The sequence below is a fragment of the Salvelinus namaycush genome, chromosome 3, assembly GCF_016432855.1.
Source record: "Salvelinus namaycush isolate Seneca chromosome 3, SaNama_1.0, whole genome shotgun sequence".
NCBI lineage: Eukaryota > Metazoa > Chordata > Actinopteri > Salmoniformes > Salmonidae > Salvelinus > Salvelinus namaycush.
The window spans coordinates 69,320,704-69,339,878 of NC_052309.1; the positions used below are offsets into that span (position 1 = coordinate 69,320,704).

Consider the following 19,175-nt stretch of genomic DNA (forward strand, 5'->3'; position numbering starts at 1 on the left):
TGATGTACAGCTAGCTGTAAGTGAGGCTACCCAAAACTTACTGAGCTCTGGCGCCATCTAGTGACGGCTCAGCATTCCATAACCTTCAGGAGAGAGTCAAAACAGATGTAAAATCCTCTAGCCTTATTAGCCTAGTAGACTTGTCCTCTAGTCTAAAAGGGCTGCATGCAATATGCAGACATCTCAAGAAGCTTGTGCTGAGAATGAGAAATTCACTTTTCATTGCAGTTTCAGAAGCCGTTTGCCACAGTAAGTAAAGAATGCATGTTTGTGCTGGTATCTGTTACTATAACATACCATACTGGAAGTACCCAAACTGGATTTTTTTTCTATGTATTGCTCGCAACCCTTACTCATACCACTACAGACTAATTCACTCTTCACCAGCTAAACATAGTTAAGACAGACAGACATGTAGCAACTCAAAACTCTTTATTTGCTGACGCATCATATTTAAAAAAGACATACCATTGCTGCCACTTACAGGGCAGTCCCGTCACCCAATCCTTCCCATACAGGATAATAGTTCAGAAAATGTCTTGATAAAGTATTCTTGTCCATCTTTGTTCCTTCAGTTATTTTATTTTTTTACAGTAGCAACAAACCTCTAGAATATTATTGGGGTTAACTACAGCAATTTTATTTACATTGAGCAAAAATTACACAAGAGGAAAAACATATTTTGAGGAGCATTTTGGAAAATAATTTAGAAACAAAAAAAATACAATTATTGCAGTATACTACAATCATACATTTGTTACATGATGCGAAAGCAGCATCTTGATGTACAGATTTCAGTGCAAGTCATTTCAATATACAACCACTACCACTTGGAACAACATGACCTTTAACCCTACAGCACTAAGAGGGTGTGACCCCCCCACAGTACCTCTAATAAAACATGAGCTTCACCCAACCTCTTATCGGTGTTCCCCCACCAGTGACCATTTTAATTTCCTTATGGGCAACATTTCATTAGTCAGTAATAAAGAACATCCCTATCATATTAGAGGGATACTTCACATTGCTCAGTGATCTATGTACTCTATACCGTATTACAAATTGTTGGTGAATATTACGGGTCATGAAGAGAGCAAGTAGTCATGTGAGAACATTAGATATTAATGACAACAGAATTCAGGCAGTAGAGTAGAGCCACCAGATTACATTACTAAGTCAAGGCTGTTTCCAGTCATGGATGTCACCCTAAACCCCCCCATGTCACCATCTCATCTCCCCCTTTCCATTCCCACTACACCATCCTGCTTATGGCTTCAGCCACTGCATGTCTTTGGCTGTAGAAAACAAAGAAGAACATTTACAGCAACAATCAGTTATAAACTGTGGGACAAAAAAAAAAATACTCCAGAGGTTTCTGCTTTTTTTTTCTTCTTCTTTTAAACTGGGTTCCCATTCAAAACAAACTGCCGTCTTAGATTTGAGGTTGCCTCAAACCCTCCTCCACCCTGTCCAGAAACCTCAGGGTGAAAGTCAGTCAACTGTTCGGAGGGGTCCATTCAAAGAGCCCACAGTAAATGTCTGTTGTTTACCTCTGCACAGGCAGCATATCACAGCACCTCTGTCTGGCCAGTGGTCTAATGGTGGCCATTTTGATGATATTCTCATCATCACCTGCTGCACAATGGTGCCACTACACCTCCCTCTCTCCATGTTAACAGATGTTTAACCAGGCCTGCTCTGGCCAAAACACCCTCCTCTGATGTGGACACATGGCTCTAGTGAAGGTCTTTCTCAGGAGCCGTGGTTAGGGGGGTGCTGTAGGTCCTGCCCTGAGAAGATGGGGTGCAGGAAGGGGTGGAGCTGCAGTGCGGCTGCCGCAGCGGCGTTAGAGTGCCGGGGGGCGAACAGCGTTGGGTAGAGGGATGAGTGTGGTATGTGGTGGAGGGCTAAGGGGCTGTGGTGATGAAGTGCTGAGGCTGGGATAATGTGTATGGGCTGGCCAGAGAGGAAGGCCGTGTGGTGGGCAGGGATCAGTCCAGTGTGTCCCACTCCCAACTGGTGGCCCAGAGTGTGGCCTAGAGAGTGTCCCAGGTGAGACAGGGAGATGGGGGTGAGGTGGTGCTGGGGGATGTGGTGGACCTGGGCTAACTGGGGGTGCGGGTGGGGGCCGTGTGGGTGGATGCCCATGGCTGCAGCCTGAGCAGCATGGTGCTGCTGGATGAGGTGTTGTACTGTGGTGATGGAGGTAGCCGAGGCTGCAGACACGGCAGGCTGGTGGATCTGGATCATCTGCTGCTGGGGGGGAGGGGGTGCCTGCTGCAGATGGTTAGCTGCTGCAGCCATGTTCGCTGCAGCCTGTGCTGCTGCGGCTGAGGGGAAGGTCTTGATGTGCTTGGCCAGGAGCTGCTGCTGGATGTGCTGCTGGGCGGCCTGCTGCAGCTTGCCGTACTTCTCCATCTCCTCTGGGGTGAAGGTGATGGGCTGGCTCTCCAGCGGGGCCAGACTGTCCTCCTCTGCCTCCATGCCCATGTCCTCCTCCTCCAGGCTGGGCGGGGGGTAGTTGGGGTAGGCGTGCATGGGGGGTGGCTGCTGCTGCATGTCGGGCATGAGGGGCTCCATCATGGGGTTCTGGGAGGGGTCCTGTCCCGGCTCGCCCTGGTATGGGGGCATCAGCATGGAGGGCTCCTGATCGAACAGCGGCCGGGGCTCATGAAGTACCCGTGCGTCCAGGGTGAGGTGGCGGGCCTCCTGAACTACTACTACTGTCTCCTCCACTTTCTTATGAGCTGGTTGAGGGGGAGGCGGTGGGGGGAACTCCCGGATGGGCTCCATCAGGATGACCTCTCCCCCGGCATCTGAACCTTTCCCTGCTGATGACTTCTCTCCACCATCGGGCCGGGTCAGGGAGATCGCAGGGAATTTCTTCCCTGCCTGCAGCTTACCGAACAGGGGCAGCATGGACTTATTGCCCAGAGCTGGAGGCAGTTTGGGCCCAAAGTAGCCCGATGGTGGGTCCTTGATCTTGGCGCCAGACTTGGTCCCTGTGGTTGGGACATCAGATCCCTTCCTGGACTGGTTCTTATCCAGAAGCTGGCGGGCAGTGAAGTGTGAGGAAGAGTTCCTCTGGTCTCCTCCTCCCCGGGACCCCCCTGCCCTCTGGCTCTGGGAGCTGCTGTTGCGGTTTGTGGCTCGTGATGAGGCAGAGCGGGGGGACTGGGAGCGGTAGATGCAGGAGCGGTTGAAGTCTCGGCGGCATGTGGCGCTGTCTGCCCGGCCCCTGTGGCCCCCCTGGCCTCCACGACCCCGGTGAGGGGAGCCCTTGGTGGAGCTGGAGGAGCGGCTGGCTGAGCTGTGGCTGCGGCTGTAGCTGCGTCTCCACGACCTGGTGCTGCTGCTGCGGCTCCTGCTGCTAGAGCTCCGAGAGCTGCTCCGGTGCCGCCGCTGGTGCCTCTTCCTGCGGCTGTGGCTGCGTGAGCGGGAGCGAGAGTCCTCGGAGGACGAGGACGAGTAGTGACGTCTTCTGGAGCGCCGCCGCCCGCCGCTTCCCCGTCGATCGTACTCGGAGTCAGAGGAGCGTTTAGAGTGTCTCCGGTGGCGCCCCCCGTCACTGTCGTCACTGTAACTGTCTGAGTAGCTGCGGCTGCGCCGGCTGTAGGCGCTCGAGGAGCGCTCTGAGCTGCTGGAGTCTGACTGGCTACGGGAGGCCCGGCCGCGGTGTCGCCGCCGGCTGCTCCCTCGCCCGTCTCCCCGACGCGACGAGCGGCTTCGGGAGCGGCCGGAGTCCTCGCTCTGGTGCCGGCGCCCCTCTCGGGGCGTGGACCTGCGGCGGCTGGATCGGGAAGCCGAGCCTCCACCTCCTTCCTCCTCACTCTCACTGCTGGGTGGTCTGCCTGGCCCGGGGCTCTTCTGGGCCGAGGAGGAGCAGGAAGCGCTGGGTGGGGCGCTGGGGTCTGTCTTCAGACGCTTGGTGCCGTTGTGCTCCTCAGAGGGCTTGGCCTCGTCAGAGCCTTTCCCTGCCCCACCTTCCTCTGTCCCGGACTTCTGAAGTGCTTCTTTGGCTGGTCGTTTCCTCTTCCCAGGTTCCGTTCCTGTTCCTGCTGGTGCTGGTGCTGGGGGAGCACTAGAAACTGTTGCTTTTTCTTCTTTAGGCTTTTCCTTATCACCACCACCACCTCCTCCTTCCCCCTCCTCACCTTTGTTTTTGCTCTTCTTTCGTTTGTGTTTTTTCTTCTTTTTGGTTTTCTCTCCTAGGATCGCAGTTTCCGCGTCCCCGTCCACTATGGCTCCCTTCTCTTTTTCTTTGCACTTGGAGCCTTTGCCAGATTTCTTATGCTTCTTCTTCTTCTTCTTTTTCTTCTTCTTGGCTCCGCTTGTGCTACTCTGTAGCTTTTGCTCCTCAGTCTCCCCTTGGGAACCCTCTATTTTTAAGGAGGGCTGCTCCTTATCAGTGTTGTCAGTGCTGGGCCCAGGGGTGGTGGTGGCAGCAGCAGCATTCCTCTCGTTGACTGCAGCAGCTGCCTCAGGATTGTTTTTTTTCTCAGCTCCTTCACCAGCGGGCTTGGAGGACTTTGCTGCTCGTCCAGCACGGCCCCCTTTGTTGCGGGACAGTTTGAAGTCGAAGTACAGGGGGTTGCAGCTGTAAGAGAGGGCGGGCTGAGCCTTGGTAAAATCCAGCAGCTCCGAGGGCCACTGCAGAGTGGTGCTCTCGTCTTTGCTCAGGACCAGGAAGAAGGGACCGGTGGGGATTTTGGGGCCCAAGTTGAGCTCTGGGAGTGGGGCCTCCTGCTTGTTGTCTGGTACTATAGTGGGGGCCGTTGTGGGAGGGGGGTCTGTGAAGCTGGCAGAGGCCTCTTCAGTCTTCAGTTTAGGTGATGTGGGAGTAGGAGTGGGCTCTGTGACTGGAGCTGCAGGAGTCTTCTCTGGCTCTTCTGATTTGCACTCGGTAGCTTTTGGCTGTGTCTGCTCAGAAACCTCTGCTACCACCTTTTCTTCCACCTCCTCTTCATCTTCTTCTTGCTCCCTGATCTCACACTGGTCTGTGGCCTTCATGAACACCAGGAACTGGAAGCGTGGTTTGACTCTGCAGTGGGTTGGTGGGATGTAGTGGTAGTACTCAGGCTCCTGGCCGGCCCAGCCTTCCTCCTTCTTCATCATCATCTTCAGCTTGTTGAGAGTGGAGGCTAGGGAGGCGCCATCATCCTCTTCCTCCTGCTCTGGTTGTTCTTGATGTAGTTGCTCCTCCTGCTGCTCCTCCTCCTCCTCCTCCTCTGGCCCTGCTGTTCCATTCCCCCCTCCTCCTCCCTTGGGGCTCTCGGTGCTGCAGCCTGACGTCTCCTCCTGTCCCACGGACTTCTCCCCTCCCTCCTCCTGTCCCCCCCCCTCCTCCTCGTCATCCTGATGGAGTTTAGCCAACACTGCTGCGACCGTCTCCAGCTTCACCGGGGGTTTCTTGGCGAAGGAGAAGGACACGCTGACCTTGGAGGCCCCGGCCGGGGATGAGCTGCTCTTCCCCAGGGAGAAGCTGACGGTGGGGGCTGGTTTGGGGGAGGCCTGACCCCCACTGCTCTTCTCCTCCCCTGACAAGCCATCCATGGCAGTGTCTGCAGGGGGAACATACTCGGGGGTTACAGCACTCCCCTCTTCACCCTTCTCCCCGTCTACTGCCACAGTGGTGGGTTTGAACATGGGACCACTTCCCGGGGTACTGAAACACAACGATAAACAACATATTAAAGTAAACTGTTTAATGTGTTATGCATTTCATATGATAATTTTTCTTTGCACATACATCTGCATTCCTGCACTGATAGAAAGCTGCCACACAGCTATTAGACTGTTAAACAGCCATCACAAGCACATTAGAGGCTGCTGCCTATAGGCATAGACTAGAAATCACTGGCCACTTTAAGGAATGGAACACAATGTTTACATATCTTGCATTACTCATCTCATGTGTATATACTGTATTCTATACTATTCTACGGTATCTTAGTCCGTTCCGCTCTGACATCGCTCATCCATATGTATATAGTCTTAATTCATTCCTATTAAGATTTGTGTGTATTGGGTATATGTTGTGTAATTTGCTAGATATTACTGCACTGTCGGAGCACAAGCATTTCGCTACACCCGCAATAACATCTGCTAACCTAATCACGTGTATGTGACCAATAAAATCAATTGTATTGGGTTACAGCCTCCACTTCAGCCAGTAGAGGGCGGTTGAGTCTGCAGTATATACTGTAGCATGTGCTCACCGGTTCTGCTGTTTCCTCTGCTCAGCCAGCTCATGCAGCCTGCGTAGCAGCTTCTCCTGCTTCTTCCCACCCTTCCGGGAGCGTGATGACACGTTTCTCGCAAACTCCCTCTGCTTCAGCTCCTTAAGCCTCTGCAGCAGCACGGGTCAGATGGAGAAGAAGAGGGATGAGGGAGAGAAAGAAAGCAGTTAAGGATTTCTGCATCCACAATAAGGGCAATGGTGCAGCAACACCATTCAACAAAACCATTTTATATATCTCTAAAGCCCTCTCCACTGAGACAGGCTCCTTACACTTGTTTCTGGAGTGTCTGGGATTTAAGGCTCGGTTTCTCTAAGCGCGTGTACACTGCGACAGTATACCCAGTGTGTGTACGGGTGTAGCAGTGTGGGGGTAAGCGGAGGTCCTCCTCACCTGCTTATGAGCATGGTCGTACGAGTTGATGTGGTTGTCAAACTCTTGGTGCTTCTGGTACTGTTTCTCACACAGCTCACAGTAAAAGTTGGCCCTCAGATCTTCCAGGGCTTTAGCGATGGCCTTCTCCTTTTCCACCTGGTCCTATTGTTGGGGTTAAGGGGCGCGGGGGGCGGAGACAGGAGATGTGAGTGACATTGATACAGATTAGAGATGAAAAGATGAAATAAGATCAGAGCCAGTAAAATCTGGTCTTTATTCTCCTATCATAGGGCTTGGTACTGGTTGAGTAATCCACAGGAAACTCTATGGTTGTTTATCATTGAGGTTAAAAAGTTCAATAACTGAAAGAAATGAATCGCAAGGTAACAAATTGAAGTGTACAAGGATTGTGCTCGCAGGTTGTTAATTATACAGTGCATTCGGAAAGTATTCAGACCCCTTCCCTTTTTCCACATTTTGTTACATTACAGCCTTATTCTAAAATGGATTAAATAATTGTTTTCCCCTCAATCTATACACAATTCCCCATACTGACAAAGCGAAAAGTTTAATTTTTGCACAATAATTAAAAACAGAAATATCTTATTTACAACATCCTTGAGATGTTTCTGCAACTTGATTGGAGTCCACCTGTGGTAAATTCAATTGATTGGACATGATTTGGAAAACTATATAAAGGTCCCACAGTTGACAGTGCATGGGGTCTATAGAGGTATGTGGCAGGGTCTACAGTCAATCACAGATTCCGTGATTACAATCACGGATTACAAAAAGAAAACCAGCCCCGACCAGGATGTCTTGCTCCCAGACAGACTAAATAACTTTTTTGCTCGCTTTGAGGATAATACAGTGCCACTGACACGGCCCGCTACCAAAACCTGCGGGCTCTCCTTCACTGCAGCCGAGGTGAGTAAAACATTTAAACGTGTTAACCCTCGCAAGGCTGCAGGCCCAGACGGCATTCCCAGCCGCGTCCTCAGAGCATGCGCAGACCAGCTGGCTGGTATGTTTACGGACATATTCAATCAATCCTTATCCCAGTCTGCTGTCCCCACATGCTTCAAGAGGGCCACCATTGTTCCTGTTCCCAAGAAAGCTAAGGTAACTGAGCTAAACGACTACCGCCCCGTAGCACTCACTTCCGTCATCATGAAGTGCTTTGAGAGACTACTCAAGGACCATATCACCTCCACCCTACCTGACACCCTAGACCCACTCCAATTTGCTTACCGACCCAATAGGTCCACAGACAACGCAATCGCAACCACACTGCACACTGCCCTAACCCATCTGGACAAGAAGAATACCTATGTGAGAATACTGTTCATCGACTACAGCTCAGCATTTAACACCATAGTACCCTCCAAACTCGTCATCAAGCTCGAGACCCTGGGTCTCGACCCCGCCCTGTGCAACTGGGTACTGGACTTCCTAACAGGCCGCCCCCAGGTGGTGAGGGTAGGTAACAACATCTCCACCCCGCTGATCCTCAACACTGGGGCCCCACAAGGGTGCGTTCTGAGCCCTCTCCTGTACTCCCTGTTCACCCACGACTGCGTGGCCATGCACGCCTCCAACTCAATCATCAAGTTTGCGGACGACACTACAGTGGTAGGCTTGATTACCAACAACGACGAGACGGCCTACAGGGAGGAGGTGAGGGCCCTCGGAGTGTGGTGTCAGGAAAATAACCTCACACTCAACGTCAACAAAACAAAGGAGATGATTGTGGACTTCAGGAAACAGCAGAGGGAGCACCCCCCTATCCCCATCGACGGGACAGTAGTGGAGAAGGTGGAAAGTTTTAAGTTCCTCGGTGTACACATCACGGACAAACTGAATTGGTCCACCCACACAGACAGCGTTGTGAAGAAGGCGCAGCAGCGCCTCTTCAACCTCAGGAGGTTGAAGAAATTCGGCTTGTCACCAAAAGCACTCACAAACTTCTACAGATGCACAATCGAGAGCATCCTGTCGGGCTGTATCACCGCCTGGTACGGCAACTGCTCCGCCCACAACCGTAAGGCTCTCCAGAGGGTAGTGAGGTCTGCACAACGCATCACCGGGGGCAAACTACCTGCCCTCCAGGACACCTACACCACCCAATGTCACAGGAAGGCCATAAAGATCATCAAGGACAACAACCACCCGAGCCACTGCCTGTTCACCCCGCTATCATCCAGAAGGCGAGGTCAGTACAGGTGCATCAAAGCAGGGACCGAGAGACTGAAAAAAAGCTTCTATCTCAAGGCCATCACACTGTTAAACAGACACCACTAACATTTAGTGGCCGCTGCCAACATACTGACTCAACTCCAGCCACTTTAATAATGGGAATTGATGGAAATGTATGTAAAAATGTATCACTAGCCACTTTAAACAATGCCACTCAATATAATGTTTACATACCCTACATTACTCATCTCATATGTATATATAGAGTACATCTCATATGTACTCTATATCATCTACTGCATCTTGCCATCTTTATGTAATACATGTATCACTAGCCACTTTAAACTATGCCACTTTATGTTTATATACCCTACATTACTCATCTCATATGTATATACTGTACTCTATACCATCTACTTCATCTTGCCTATGCCGTTCTGTACCATCACTCATTCATATATCTTTATGTACATATTCTTTATCCCTTTACACTTGTGTGTATAAGGTAGCTGTTGTGAAATTGTTAGGTTAGATTACTCGTTGGTTATTACTGCATTGTCGGAACTAGAAGCACAAGCATTTCGCTACACTCGCATTAACATCTGCTAACCCTGTGTATGTGACAAATAAAATTTTATTTTATTTGATTTAGAGCTCCGAGACAGGATTGTGTCGAGGCACAGATCTGGGGAAGGGTACCAAAAAATGTGTGCAGCATTGATGGTCCCTTAGAAAAACAGTGACCTCCATCATTCTTAAATGGAAGAAGTTTGAAACCACCAAGACTCTTCCTAGAGTCAATATATTGAAGGGACCGTAGGTAGGCTAGTGGTTAGAGTGTTGGGCCAGTAACCGAAAGGTTGCTGGATCGAATCCCCAAGCTGACAAGGTAAAAATCTGTCGTTCTGCCCCTGACCACGTTCTGCCCCAGTTAACCCACTGTTCCCCGGGCGCCGAAGACGTGGATGTTGATTATGGCCCCCGCACCTCTCTGATTCAGAGGGGTTGGGTTAAATGTGGAAGAAACATTTCAGTTGAATGCGTTTAGTTGTACAAGATTCTCTGGTCTGATGAAACCAAGATTGAACTTCTGGCCTGAAAGCCAATTGTCACATCTGGAGGAAACCTGGCAGCATCAATCTGTGGGGCCGTTTTACAGCAGCAGGAGGGATCGAGGGAAAGATGAACAAAGTGCAGAACAAAGTTTCTGGAGACCTGCTCCAGAGCACTCAGGACCTCAGACTGAGGCAAATGTTCACCTTCCAACAGGACAGTGACCCTAAACACACAACCAAGACAATGCAGGAGTGGCTTCGGGACAAGTCTGTCAGGTTGTCCTTGAGTGGCCCAGCCAGAGCATCTCTGGAGAGACCTGAAAATAGCTATGCAGCGACACTCCCCATCCAACCTGACAGAGCTTGAGAGGATCTGCAGAGAAGAATGGGAGAAACTCCCCAAATACAGGTGTGCCAAGCTTGTAGCGTCATACCCAAGAAGACTCGAGGCTGTAATCGCTGCCAAAGGTGCTTCAACAATAGTACTGAGTAAAGGGTTTGAAATAAATGTGATATCAGTTTTAATTTTTTTCTGAATTTGCAAACATTTCTAAAAACCTGTTTTTGCTTGTCGTTAGGGGGTATTGTGTGTAGATTGATGAGGGACATAAAAAAAAAAAATCTATTTTAGAATAAGGTTGTAAAAGTAACAAAATGAGGAAAAAGCCAAGAGGTCTGAATACTTTCCAAATGCACTGCATATGTCATTTCTGCAGATATACCGGTATACCGGCTAAAATAAATTATTTGGCACATTCATGACAGTATGAGCGTTCCAGTAGCTCCATTGACTGAGCATCCGTCTGTCTGTCTGTGTTTGTCTCATATATTAAGAATCTCACACCAGCACAGACAGCAACTCCTCACATAAAGTGATCCACCTTTCTCCACTAGAAAAAAGCGCAAGGGAGTGGGAGATGAGGAACAGGAGAAGCTCTATGATTCTCCAAGGCCAATTTTATTGCACCGACAGAACGGTAGCAGAATCTTAACAAGACAAGGCTATGAGTCACTGGCACAGGAGAAAAGCAAGAAAGTATGCAAATGCAGGAAACGGGGTCACCTTGAAGCGAGTGAACAAATGCTAGTGAGAGATTGTTGAAACGAGGACCTTAAGAGAGGCGTATGTATGGCTGGATTGCGTTAGCTAGTAAGAAGAGTCTTACCTTGTATTTCTGCTGTAATTCCTCTGTGACTTCCTTCTCCACCTCCAGCACTTTCCTCTTCTCTGTAGCATCTTCGGCAACGTCCAACTACACAATATGTAAGTTAACAAACTCGTTAAGAACAAACTAAAATAGAACTCACAAATACACAGACCCATTTTAGGATGTCGAAGGATACAAAATGTAGAATATCGACATTTTGCTAGCCACTGACAGTGTCTTACCTCCATCTCCATGCGTCCCATCCCCATGACATCATATTTGAGGATGATGGGCACAGGGTCAGTGCGTCCTGGGGGGAGAGAGACAGAGAGAGGGGGAGGTGAGGCTCTGACACTGGGATGAGGGGACAGCTCAGGGACAGCCTGCTTTTAGAGCACAGGGTGCTGGGGTTAGAGAATATTGCCTTGAAGTGCAAAGAGACCAGAAAAGCTACAGTGAACCAAACACCAGCCATTCTCACAGCTTACCATAGCCACGGCACAGCTTAAGTACCCTGACTACTTCTCAGCTGGGTTCTCTTTCTAGAAAGATGCATCCAAATTGCTGCACTGATCCTAGTTCTAAGAGGTAACCAGCAGAGGCCATATGAGCAGTTCAGAGACGTCCATTTGGATAAGGGAGGGGAAAAGGAAATGGAGGGATAAAGTATACTGGACAAAAACGGAGTGGCAAGGACAGGGTTTAAGCCTGTATCTGTCGCAGTCTCTCTGTGTCTCCCTCCAGTCTCTACTACTGAGCGTAGCCTCTCTCTCCCCTCCCTCCTCCAGTACAGCAGTCCTGTTCAACAAGAACGCCAAGTTTACCAAGGACAATACTGCCGGAGGGGCTGGCTGACGCAGCTGCTACAGATTACTGAGCAGAACACCACTGCGACAACAAAGTACAGCCTCCCCATCACCCGGCTCTGAACTGCCCAGTGACTGACCCCACAACCCCCTGTACTGTCCCATAGGAGACCCAGCCTCAGCTCCCCCTCTAACCCAGGCCTCTCATCATGGCCCTGGCCTAACAGGCTCTCCCCCACTTTCCCTCAGTCTACTTAAGCCATGTTATGTTACGTAAGCTGTGAAAAGAGCTAGATAAGAAGGAAATTAACTTTAGAAAAATAAATGAACCAACCAAAAACAACCAGAAAACAGAATGAAACAGAAAAAGATCAAAACTGTTGGAGATTCGACACGTAATTGCTTAATCCACTCATAATCAGCCAAACGAAGCAGAGAGAGAGAGAGGGAGTAAATAAAGGACAAGCACTGAACTACAGCGGAGTGACGTCACAGGCCAGGAATCGCCATGGTGACATTGCAGGGGAGGGGATACTTACCTGAGAAAATAGGGTATGGGGTGGGGTTGGACAGACAGGGGTTCTCAAAACAAAAAGGCACAAAACAGAATTTGGACTAGTCTGCTGCAGCAGTGGCTGTTGGTTGGCAGCCAGGTACATAGTAAATCAGAGTCCAATCAGCACTTCAGTTTGGTTTCAGTTTTTTTTCTCTCTCTCCTTACTCAAGATTACGGTATTATCCTCTTGATCGATTTTAGACTCAGTTTATACCCTTGGGCAAGAGCGATTATGAACATTTTAAAGATGCTTGTCTTTAGTTAACAGGGCTAGGAATTAACAAATCCACAATCGGAAACAAATAATGACTAACTATTATTTCCACATAGCACAACCTATTAGCTATTATAAACTGGGTGGTTCGAGCCCTGAATGCTGATTGGCTGAAAGCCGTGGTTATCAGACCTTATACCACGGGTATGACAAAATATTTATTTTTACCGTTCTAATTACATTGGTAACCAGTTTATAATAGCAATAAGGCACCTTGGGGGTTTGTGGTATATGGCTAATATACCACGGCTAACAGCTGTATCTAGGAAATCTGTGTTGCGTCGTAAGTAAGAACAGCCCTTAGCCGTGGTATTTTTGCCATATACCACACCCCCTCGTGCCTTATTGCTTGGTTCTAATCCACATGCCCCCCTACCTCACTAGTGAGGAGGATAGACTGTAGTCTCTCATTCTGAAACTAAGTGTAGGTTTGGTTTGCATCTTAAATCATGTGATAACTAATAATGTAGGGCTGTAACGACATTAGCGGTCTGAACGCATAAAACCAGACATATTAAAAGGGGCTAGTGATAATACAGTGACTAAGGTCTTACGTGCCGACTGACTACAGTCTTCTATTGCAATGGAAGCCAGCGTGATAATCAGCATTGGCATAACAGGGCAGCAGCATAGGCTTACATACCTAATGTATTCATTAGTGCCAGAATACAGATGTGAGACTAATTAATTCCTAGCCCATGGGGCAAAAAAACAAACACAATTTGAATCCTCTCTGTTAACATCTGTCTGTTCTCTGAATTGTTCTTGTATCATTGTTATGGTCACAGCCCAATGGTATAATTCTAATTCTTAAATTATAGCCGCATGTGGATCAAATAAGGGCCTGTCTGGACTCCAAACCCCACTACAGTGTCTGTCTGCCGGTTGGACACATTAAGGCACATGGTCTCATACTAACTCGTTCAGCCAATTTATAATCTGAAAATGTGGTCGCGGCGCCGTATGGCGGTGTGTGACGCAATTGCCAAATTGAGCTCCGTACCGCATCGCCGTGCGCCCCTCAAATTTTGTAACAATGTGGAGGGCTCCGTATAGCTCCCCATTGACATGATTGGTTGACAGTAGGTGGGAGATCCTGTATAAAACACAAACTCACTTCCTTGACAACAGCTCTGCGCTGCTCCCTGAAGACCAAGAAGTATCAATGCCCTGACTTCCGCAGAGGCCGTATCACCATAAATGCTGCACAGTCAATGCAGACGTCCAAATGACAATTTAGCGCCTTTCACCCTTGGTGATCCGGAGCTGGTTTTCTGTTCTACCTGATAATTAATTGCACCCAGGTCTAAATCAGTCCCTAATTAGAGGGGAACAATGAAAACACAGTGGAACTAGCGTCGAGGTCCAGAGTTGAGTTTGATGGACCTAGACTATTAGAGTGAATATTGAGCAGTCCAACCACAAGGGGGACTGCTTGAGACCAGCCCACAGACAGACAGACCACTGCAGTAAAGCTCTCCACCAATGGACAAGTTCACTGAGAACACGGGGGAGGAGTCACAATCCAGGCACCTAATCTTTATGAAATACGATTTTTTTTACAATTACAGAAGATGTCCCCAACTATAACCATCTTTAAAAACACAGTGACAATACCTTCAGCATTACCCATTCCAGTGGAAAACAAAGGGACCGGACAAAAAAAGTGTGCATCTAAATCACAGTGTGAATCACAAGGTACAAAAAATGTAAAAAACTGAAAACAAAATGAGAATGTTTGTAAGAGTAATGTAGATGTATATATGATAATATACAAGCAGCAGAATGAGTACTAATACTGAGAGAGAATTGAAAGCCTATATAGCATTGGTGCTCTGATGACGGGAAAACAACAAATGAAAGAAATGGGAGGGAAAAAAACGAAACAAAATAAAAACAATTCAATCGGGGGGAAAAATAACATTTACCACTAAGTTTACCATCAGCACAACATGGGCAGGATCAAATCGCTGTAAAAAAGAAACACCAATTGGTTAAGCAGGAAGATTCGAGGCACATAGAAAAGGGCGGATGTGGTGGGGATGGGAGTTTGGGGGGTGGGGGGGGTTAAAGCCCTCCTCTCCTCTCTTCACTCTTGGCCCTCTGGGTGCTTACAGGGATCTCCTCACCACCACACTCTCTCACCCACCGTCCCAGTCCTGGCTCTTACTACCCCAATATCCCATGGGTGCCTGGACCCCCTGTTCCTCTCTCCTGTACGCCTATATCTGTGGTAAGTAACCAACAAGACCCCTCACTTTTCCTTCACCCCACCCCAAAGATTGAGAGCTAGAGCCAGCAGCTGGCTTCAATAACATCCCCATCAGATAAGAGCTCTGGGGGAGTTGAGTTGGACTCTGTTCTGCAGGGTAGGGGATGATTGTTTAAACAGCTGAATTTGAGGACAGATCCACTTGGAACAGGAGAACAGGGCGAGGTTCCCTGTCCGGCTGTCCTACAGATCATGCTTTAAATGTAGTGTGTTAAAATATCTATCGCATCTGCAACAGATGAATGACCATGCCTCATTTGATACGAGCATGCAACCAATCAGCTGCCCCTGACAACAGAACACCACTCGACACACAGCCACCATTCTCCCCTCTGTCAGCCTCACAGACAGATGTTTGTCTTGTCAGCCTGGTTAGCCTAGATTCCCCCAAATCCCCTCACTGTCCCACTGTCAGCAAGCTCAGTTTAGGACATGCTTACCCCCAGGATGGTGAACAGAAAGGTACCTGAAAAAGGGGGCCACAGGGCTTTGAGCAGTGCTTAGGAGACTTGGTCTAGCACTAAGTGTGCAACAACAGGAAAATAACAGCCAAATGACTATTTAAAATTTAATTTTAAGTACTCCATGTGAAGGGTCCTTTGAGTGTAGCAGGTTGCCTATACCGAGCACTGCTTAAATCCCCAGATGACTGACACAGTCGAGGCAGGCAGGGTTGAACCTCTGGGACAGGCATGCTGTGCGGGGGGAAGGCCAAAGGGAGAGGGATGATGGGTGTGTGTGACATTGGTGGACATGGGAGGGAGGGGCAGACACATTTTGGGTGCAGGAGTGGGGAGTGAGGTTTTCCCTGTAAGTTTTCCCTAGGGCACCCGTCAGTGACTGACACACACAAATACACATGTCTCAGTCCGACATGACAACCGCACACATACATACAGTACACACTCACTCCACAGGTTTGAAGGTAAATACAGGCAGATGGGGGAAAAGAGGGCTACTCTGCAAGCCATTCAAAAGACTGAGTCGTGGTCACAGCCAATCAGAACCCCCAACCATGGCAGCCACAGACACTCAAAGGGAAAAACACAAATCTAAAGAGACTTGGAGCTGGTGATTCTACAGGATGTGATGCAATCTTTGGTTACTAGGATCTACCTTGATTTTAATTGGATTTTGGTCGGGTTTTTCGTACTTGGAATCAAAGCACTGTAGGTACTTGTGAGCAGATTGTGAAAAGTGAAATAATAGTTTAGTGGTTTTATAAAGCCAAGAGGAGGAAGCCGAGAGAGGCCAGTATTAGCCTACGTTGTAAAGGGGGGGTGTTACATTGAGGTCAATTGTAGAGAGTGGGAGAAACACACACACACACACACTTATACACACACAGACATACAGAGGGAATCCAACAAACCTTACCTAAAAAAGGGGCAAAAAGAACAAAAGAAGAAATAAGAACAGAGTGAATACAGTGAAAACTCAAAGCACAGGGGACACATTGCTATCAAGTCAAACAAGCTTCTGTTCTGACAGGAGGGGAGAGAACGAGTACAATCCTGTATTATTATCATTAGAATATGATCCCACAGATTCATTCTATAGTGATGTGATGGCGTGATACGGTGATTGTGTTATAAGTCCACTCCGGAGCAAAGTAGATGAACATATTTGTCGGGTTGACACAGGACCATTCATATAGACAACAATTGGACATGCAGGCAGGCTGGCGCCACAAACAGACTCATCTACCCACAGAGCAGAGGCCACTGCTTACATAACCACACTGTACTGACACCATGCAAACAGCAACACAAGAGCTACACTCAACCAATTTAAATATTTTACATTAGAGTCATTTAGCAGACGCTCTTATCCAGAGCAAATTACAGGAGCAATTCGGGTTAACTGCCTTGCTCAAGGGCACGGATAGTCGGCTCAGGGATTCGAAACAGAAACCTTTCAGTTACTGGCCTAACGCTCTTAACCAAATGGCTACCTGCCGCTTAGTACATCAGCCGGAAACGTTTACAGATTATCACATCAAACACACAAATACAACCCCTTTTATTCGCTAGATTACTGACAATCAGACAGCAGGTCCATTTTTAAAATGCATATTTAAAAACAAAACACCCTGTACTGTCTGTCTGTCAATCCTGTTATCAATGCATCAGAGTCATGGGTTGCCGCAGTGCTTTCACACACTCAGACAGGTAGTTCCCAATGTGTCCTGTAGGAGGCAGTGTCCTGTGACAGAGGCAGTGTGAACTGTAGGGCCTCTGGCTGGTAACTGGTAACAGAGAAGTGGATTGAAAGCCCTACATGTCCATGAGCAGAGGAGAGGAGAGAGAGCAGCAATACCAGGAACCCCTGCCAACCTCCTTACAACCAGCCCCTGGCATGAGCCTCAATCCACCATTCCTCAGCGTCGAGACCATCAGCAGCAAGCAAGACGCCACGCGTCACGCGTCTATGTCCTCTTCAAGGCCAAAGATGACGAGTCGTTGACACAAGTGTAGCAACGTCTTCAAAAAGCTCCTTAGCATACGAGAGCGTTGTTTGTATTACATTTGCCGTGGCTGCTGTGTGTGTGTGTGTCTGTGCGGCATTCCTCTGTGTGACTGTTGTGTTTAGCACAGTGCTGCCAAATGGGAGGGTGGGACAGATCCCCAGCTAGATGATCCATGGCTAAACACTGCAGACAGAAAAGCAGACACTAAAAGAATGCAGTGTGCCCTGCGCTACGTACATTACTCGCCTCCCTTAAAACAAATAGCCAGCTGACCTGACTGACGCAGGTCTTAACTCAGTGCAGATCCTCATGTTGCACCTGAGGCTACTACTGCAGGGAGGCTGGCAGTCTACAGCTGCATAAGCAGCATCCTCCTCTAAAAGCAAGTATAAAAACATGGTTCTCTAACACGGGCCTATTTATCCACTTAGTAAGATGTTAAGATGCAAATGTAGCATTCAACACATTGTTACAATCACCTGCTCAGGGTGTCAGACTGAACAAAGGGACAAGTCCCCAGTAGTGTACGGTTTTGAGAGGGAGAAGGCATCCAGGCACTGTGTCCTGGTTGAAAACAAGACAGTGTGTTAGGAGATAGAGAATGAGCAGACTGGGATGTTTCCCATTAGCATGTTGTAATGCAGCCCAGATGCTTCCTGCTGGGTGGGTAGGGAAAGGCTGGTGTGACTAAGGGAACGGGGGTGAAAGAGAGGAACGATGGAAGGATGAGAAAAGGCTGGGTGAAAGACAGGTCTGGGTTGTGTAGCTAGCTCTGGGCGGAAACAAAGGAGAGTGAAAGGGGTTGGATGAAGAGGTTAAGGCTCCTGGACTCAGCCCCATGAAGTAGACACACTCACTCTAAACCAATTCTCAATAGACTACATGGACCAACCAGCCTGCCAACTATGACATCATTCAAAGCTGAAGGAAAACACTACACAGGGCTCTACAGTGCGACCATTTTACTCGCATAGGCACCTAAAAATGTTGTTGTGCGACCTGGAACTTTTATTTCGAAGCACCAGTGCGTCTAGAAAAATGTAAGATTCCAGCTTAATAACCAAAAATATTTTGCATTGTGCTCCAAAATGTATTCGCGTGCGCCTACATTTTACAACTTAGGCGCACACGTGCTCCTTGTAAAAAAGGTCAGCGTAGAGACTTGCTACTCATTACCCTCTACAGAGAGAGGGGAAGGAGAGGGAGAGCTGGGGAGAAGTGAGATGGAGAGAGGGAGAGAAAGAGGACGGGTGCGAGTATGAGAGAGAGAGGGGAGGGGCAGAGTGAGTGAACAAGGGAAGAGAATGTAGCATAGCAGGCAGGAGTTGAGTGGAGAAGCCAGGGCGCTGCACCACTAGGACCAAGCAAATGAGGCTGTGAGCTGAGATGAACTAAAGAGGCTGAGGTGGCCTAAGCCCAGCCCACACAAACACAGCTCTCTCCAGCCAGCCCCCCCCCCCCCTCATCCTGCAGAGCTCCAGTCTATGCTGGGCCAGCCAATTCCTGCCTATAGAGGAAAAACAGCCAACAGCTCTGCATCCTGCACCGAGTGTTGCTGCATGATATTCTGAAGGCTGTTTTCAGACCAAGATAATAGTGATAGTGAATTACCATAGAAACCCTGAAATAACAGAAAACCAGTGTAACCCCTAAAGTAACCCAACCAGATTAGCTTTAAATTCATTTCAATAAAGTGGCAGATAACAGGGAGAGATCAATAACAGAAATGTATTGACTGAATTATTTTGACTAAGTACTGGGGAGGGTAGAACATGAAAGCATGA

The 19,175-nt window shown here is 48.6% G+C and overlaps 1 protein-coding gene across 10 annotated transcripts in view; it reads right to left on the reverse strand.

Moving 5' to 3' along the window:
• Positions 1 to 415: 415 nt before the first annotated feature.
• LOC120036206 (G patch domain-containing protein 8-like) overlaps positions 416 to 19,175 on the reverse strand; it is a 38,616-nt gene continuing 19,856 nt past the window's right edge. For 6 of the 10 annotated variants that reach the window (XM_038982697.1, XM_038982717.1, XM_038982703.1 and 3 more), the window contains 5 exons: positions 11,256 to 11,323; positions 11,032 to 11,118; positions 6,633 to 6,776; positions 6,219 to 6,349; positions 416 to 5,665 (listed from right to left, as the gene is read on the reverse strand). In XM_038982697.1, the coding sequence (XP_038838625.1) occupies positions 1,753 to 5,665; positions 6,219 to 6,349; positions 6,633 to 6,776; positions 11,032 to 11,118; positions 11,256 to 11,323 (4,343 nt within the window). In that variant the 3' untranslated portion in view covers positions 416 to 1,752. Of the gene's footprint in view, positions 5,666 to 6,218; positions 6,350 to 6,632; positions 6,777 to 11,031; positions 11,119 to 11,255; positions 11,324 to 14,577; positions 14,620 to 19,175 lie in introns of all 10 variants that reach the window. The other 4 variants (XM_038982731.1, XM_038982748.1, XM_038982737.1 and 1 more) reach the window with 1 other exon arrangement.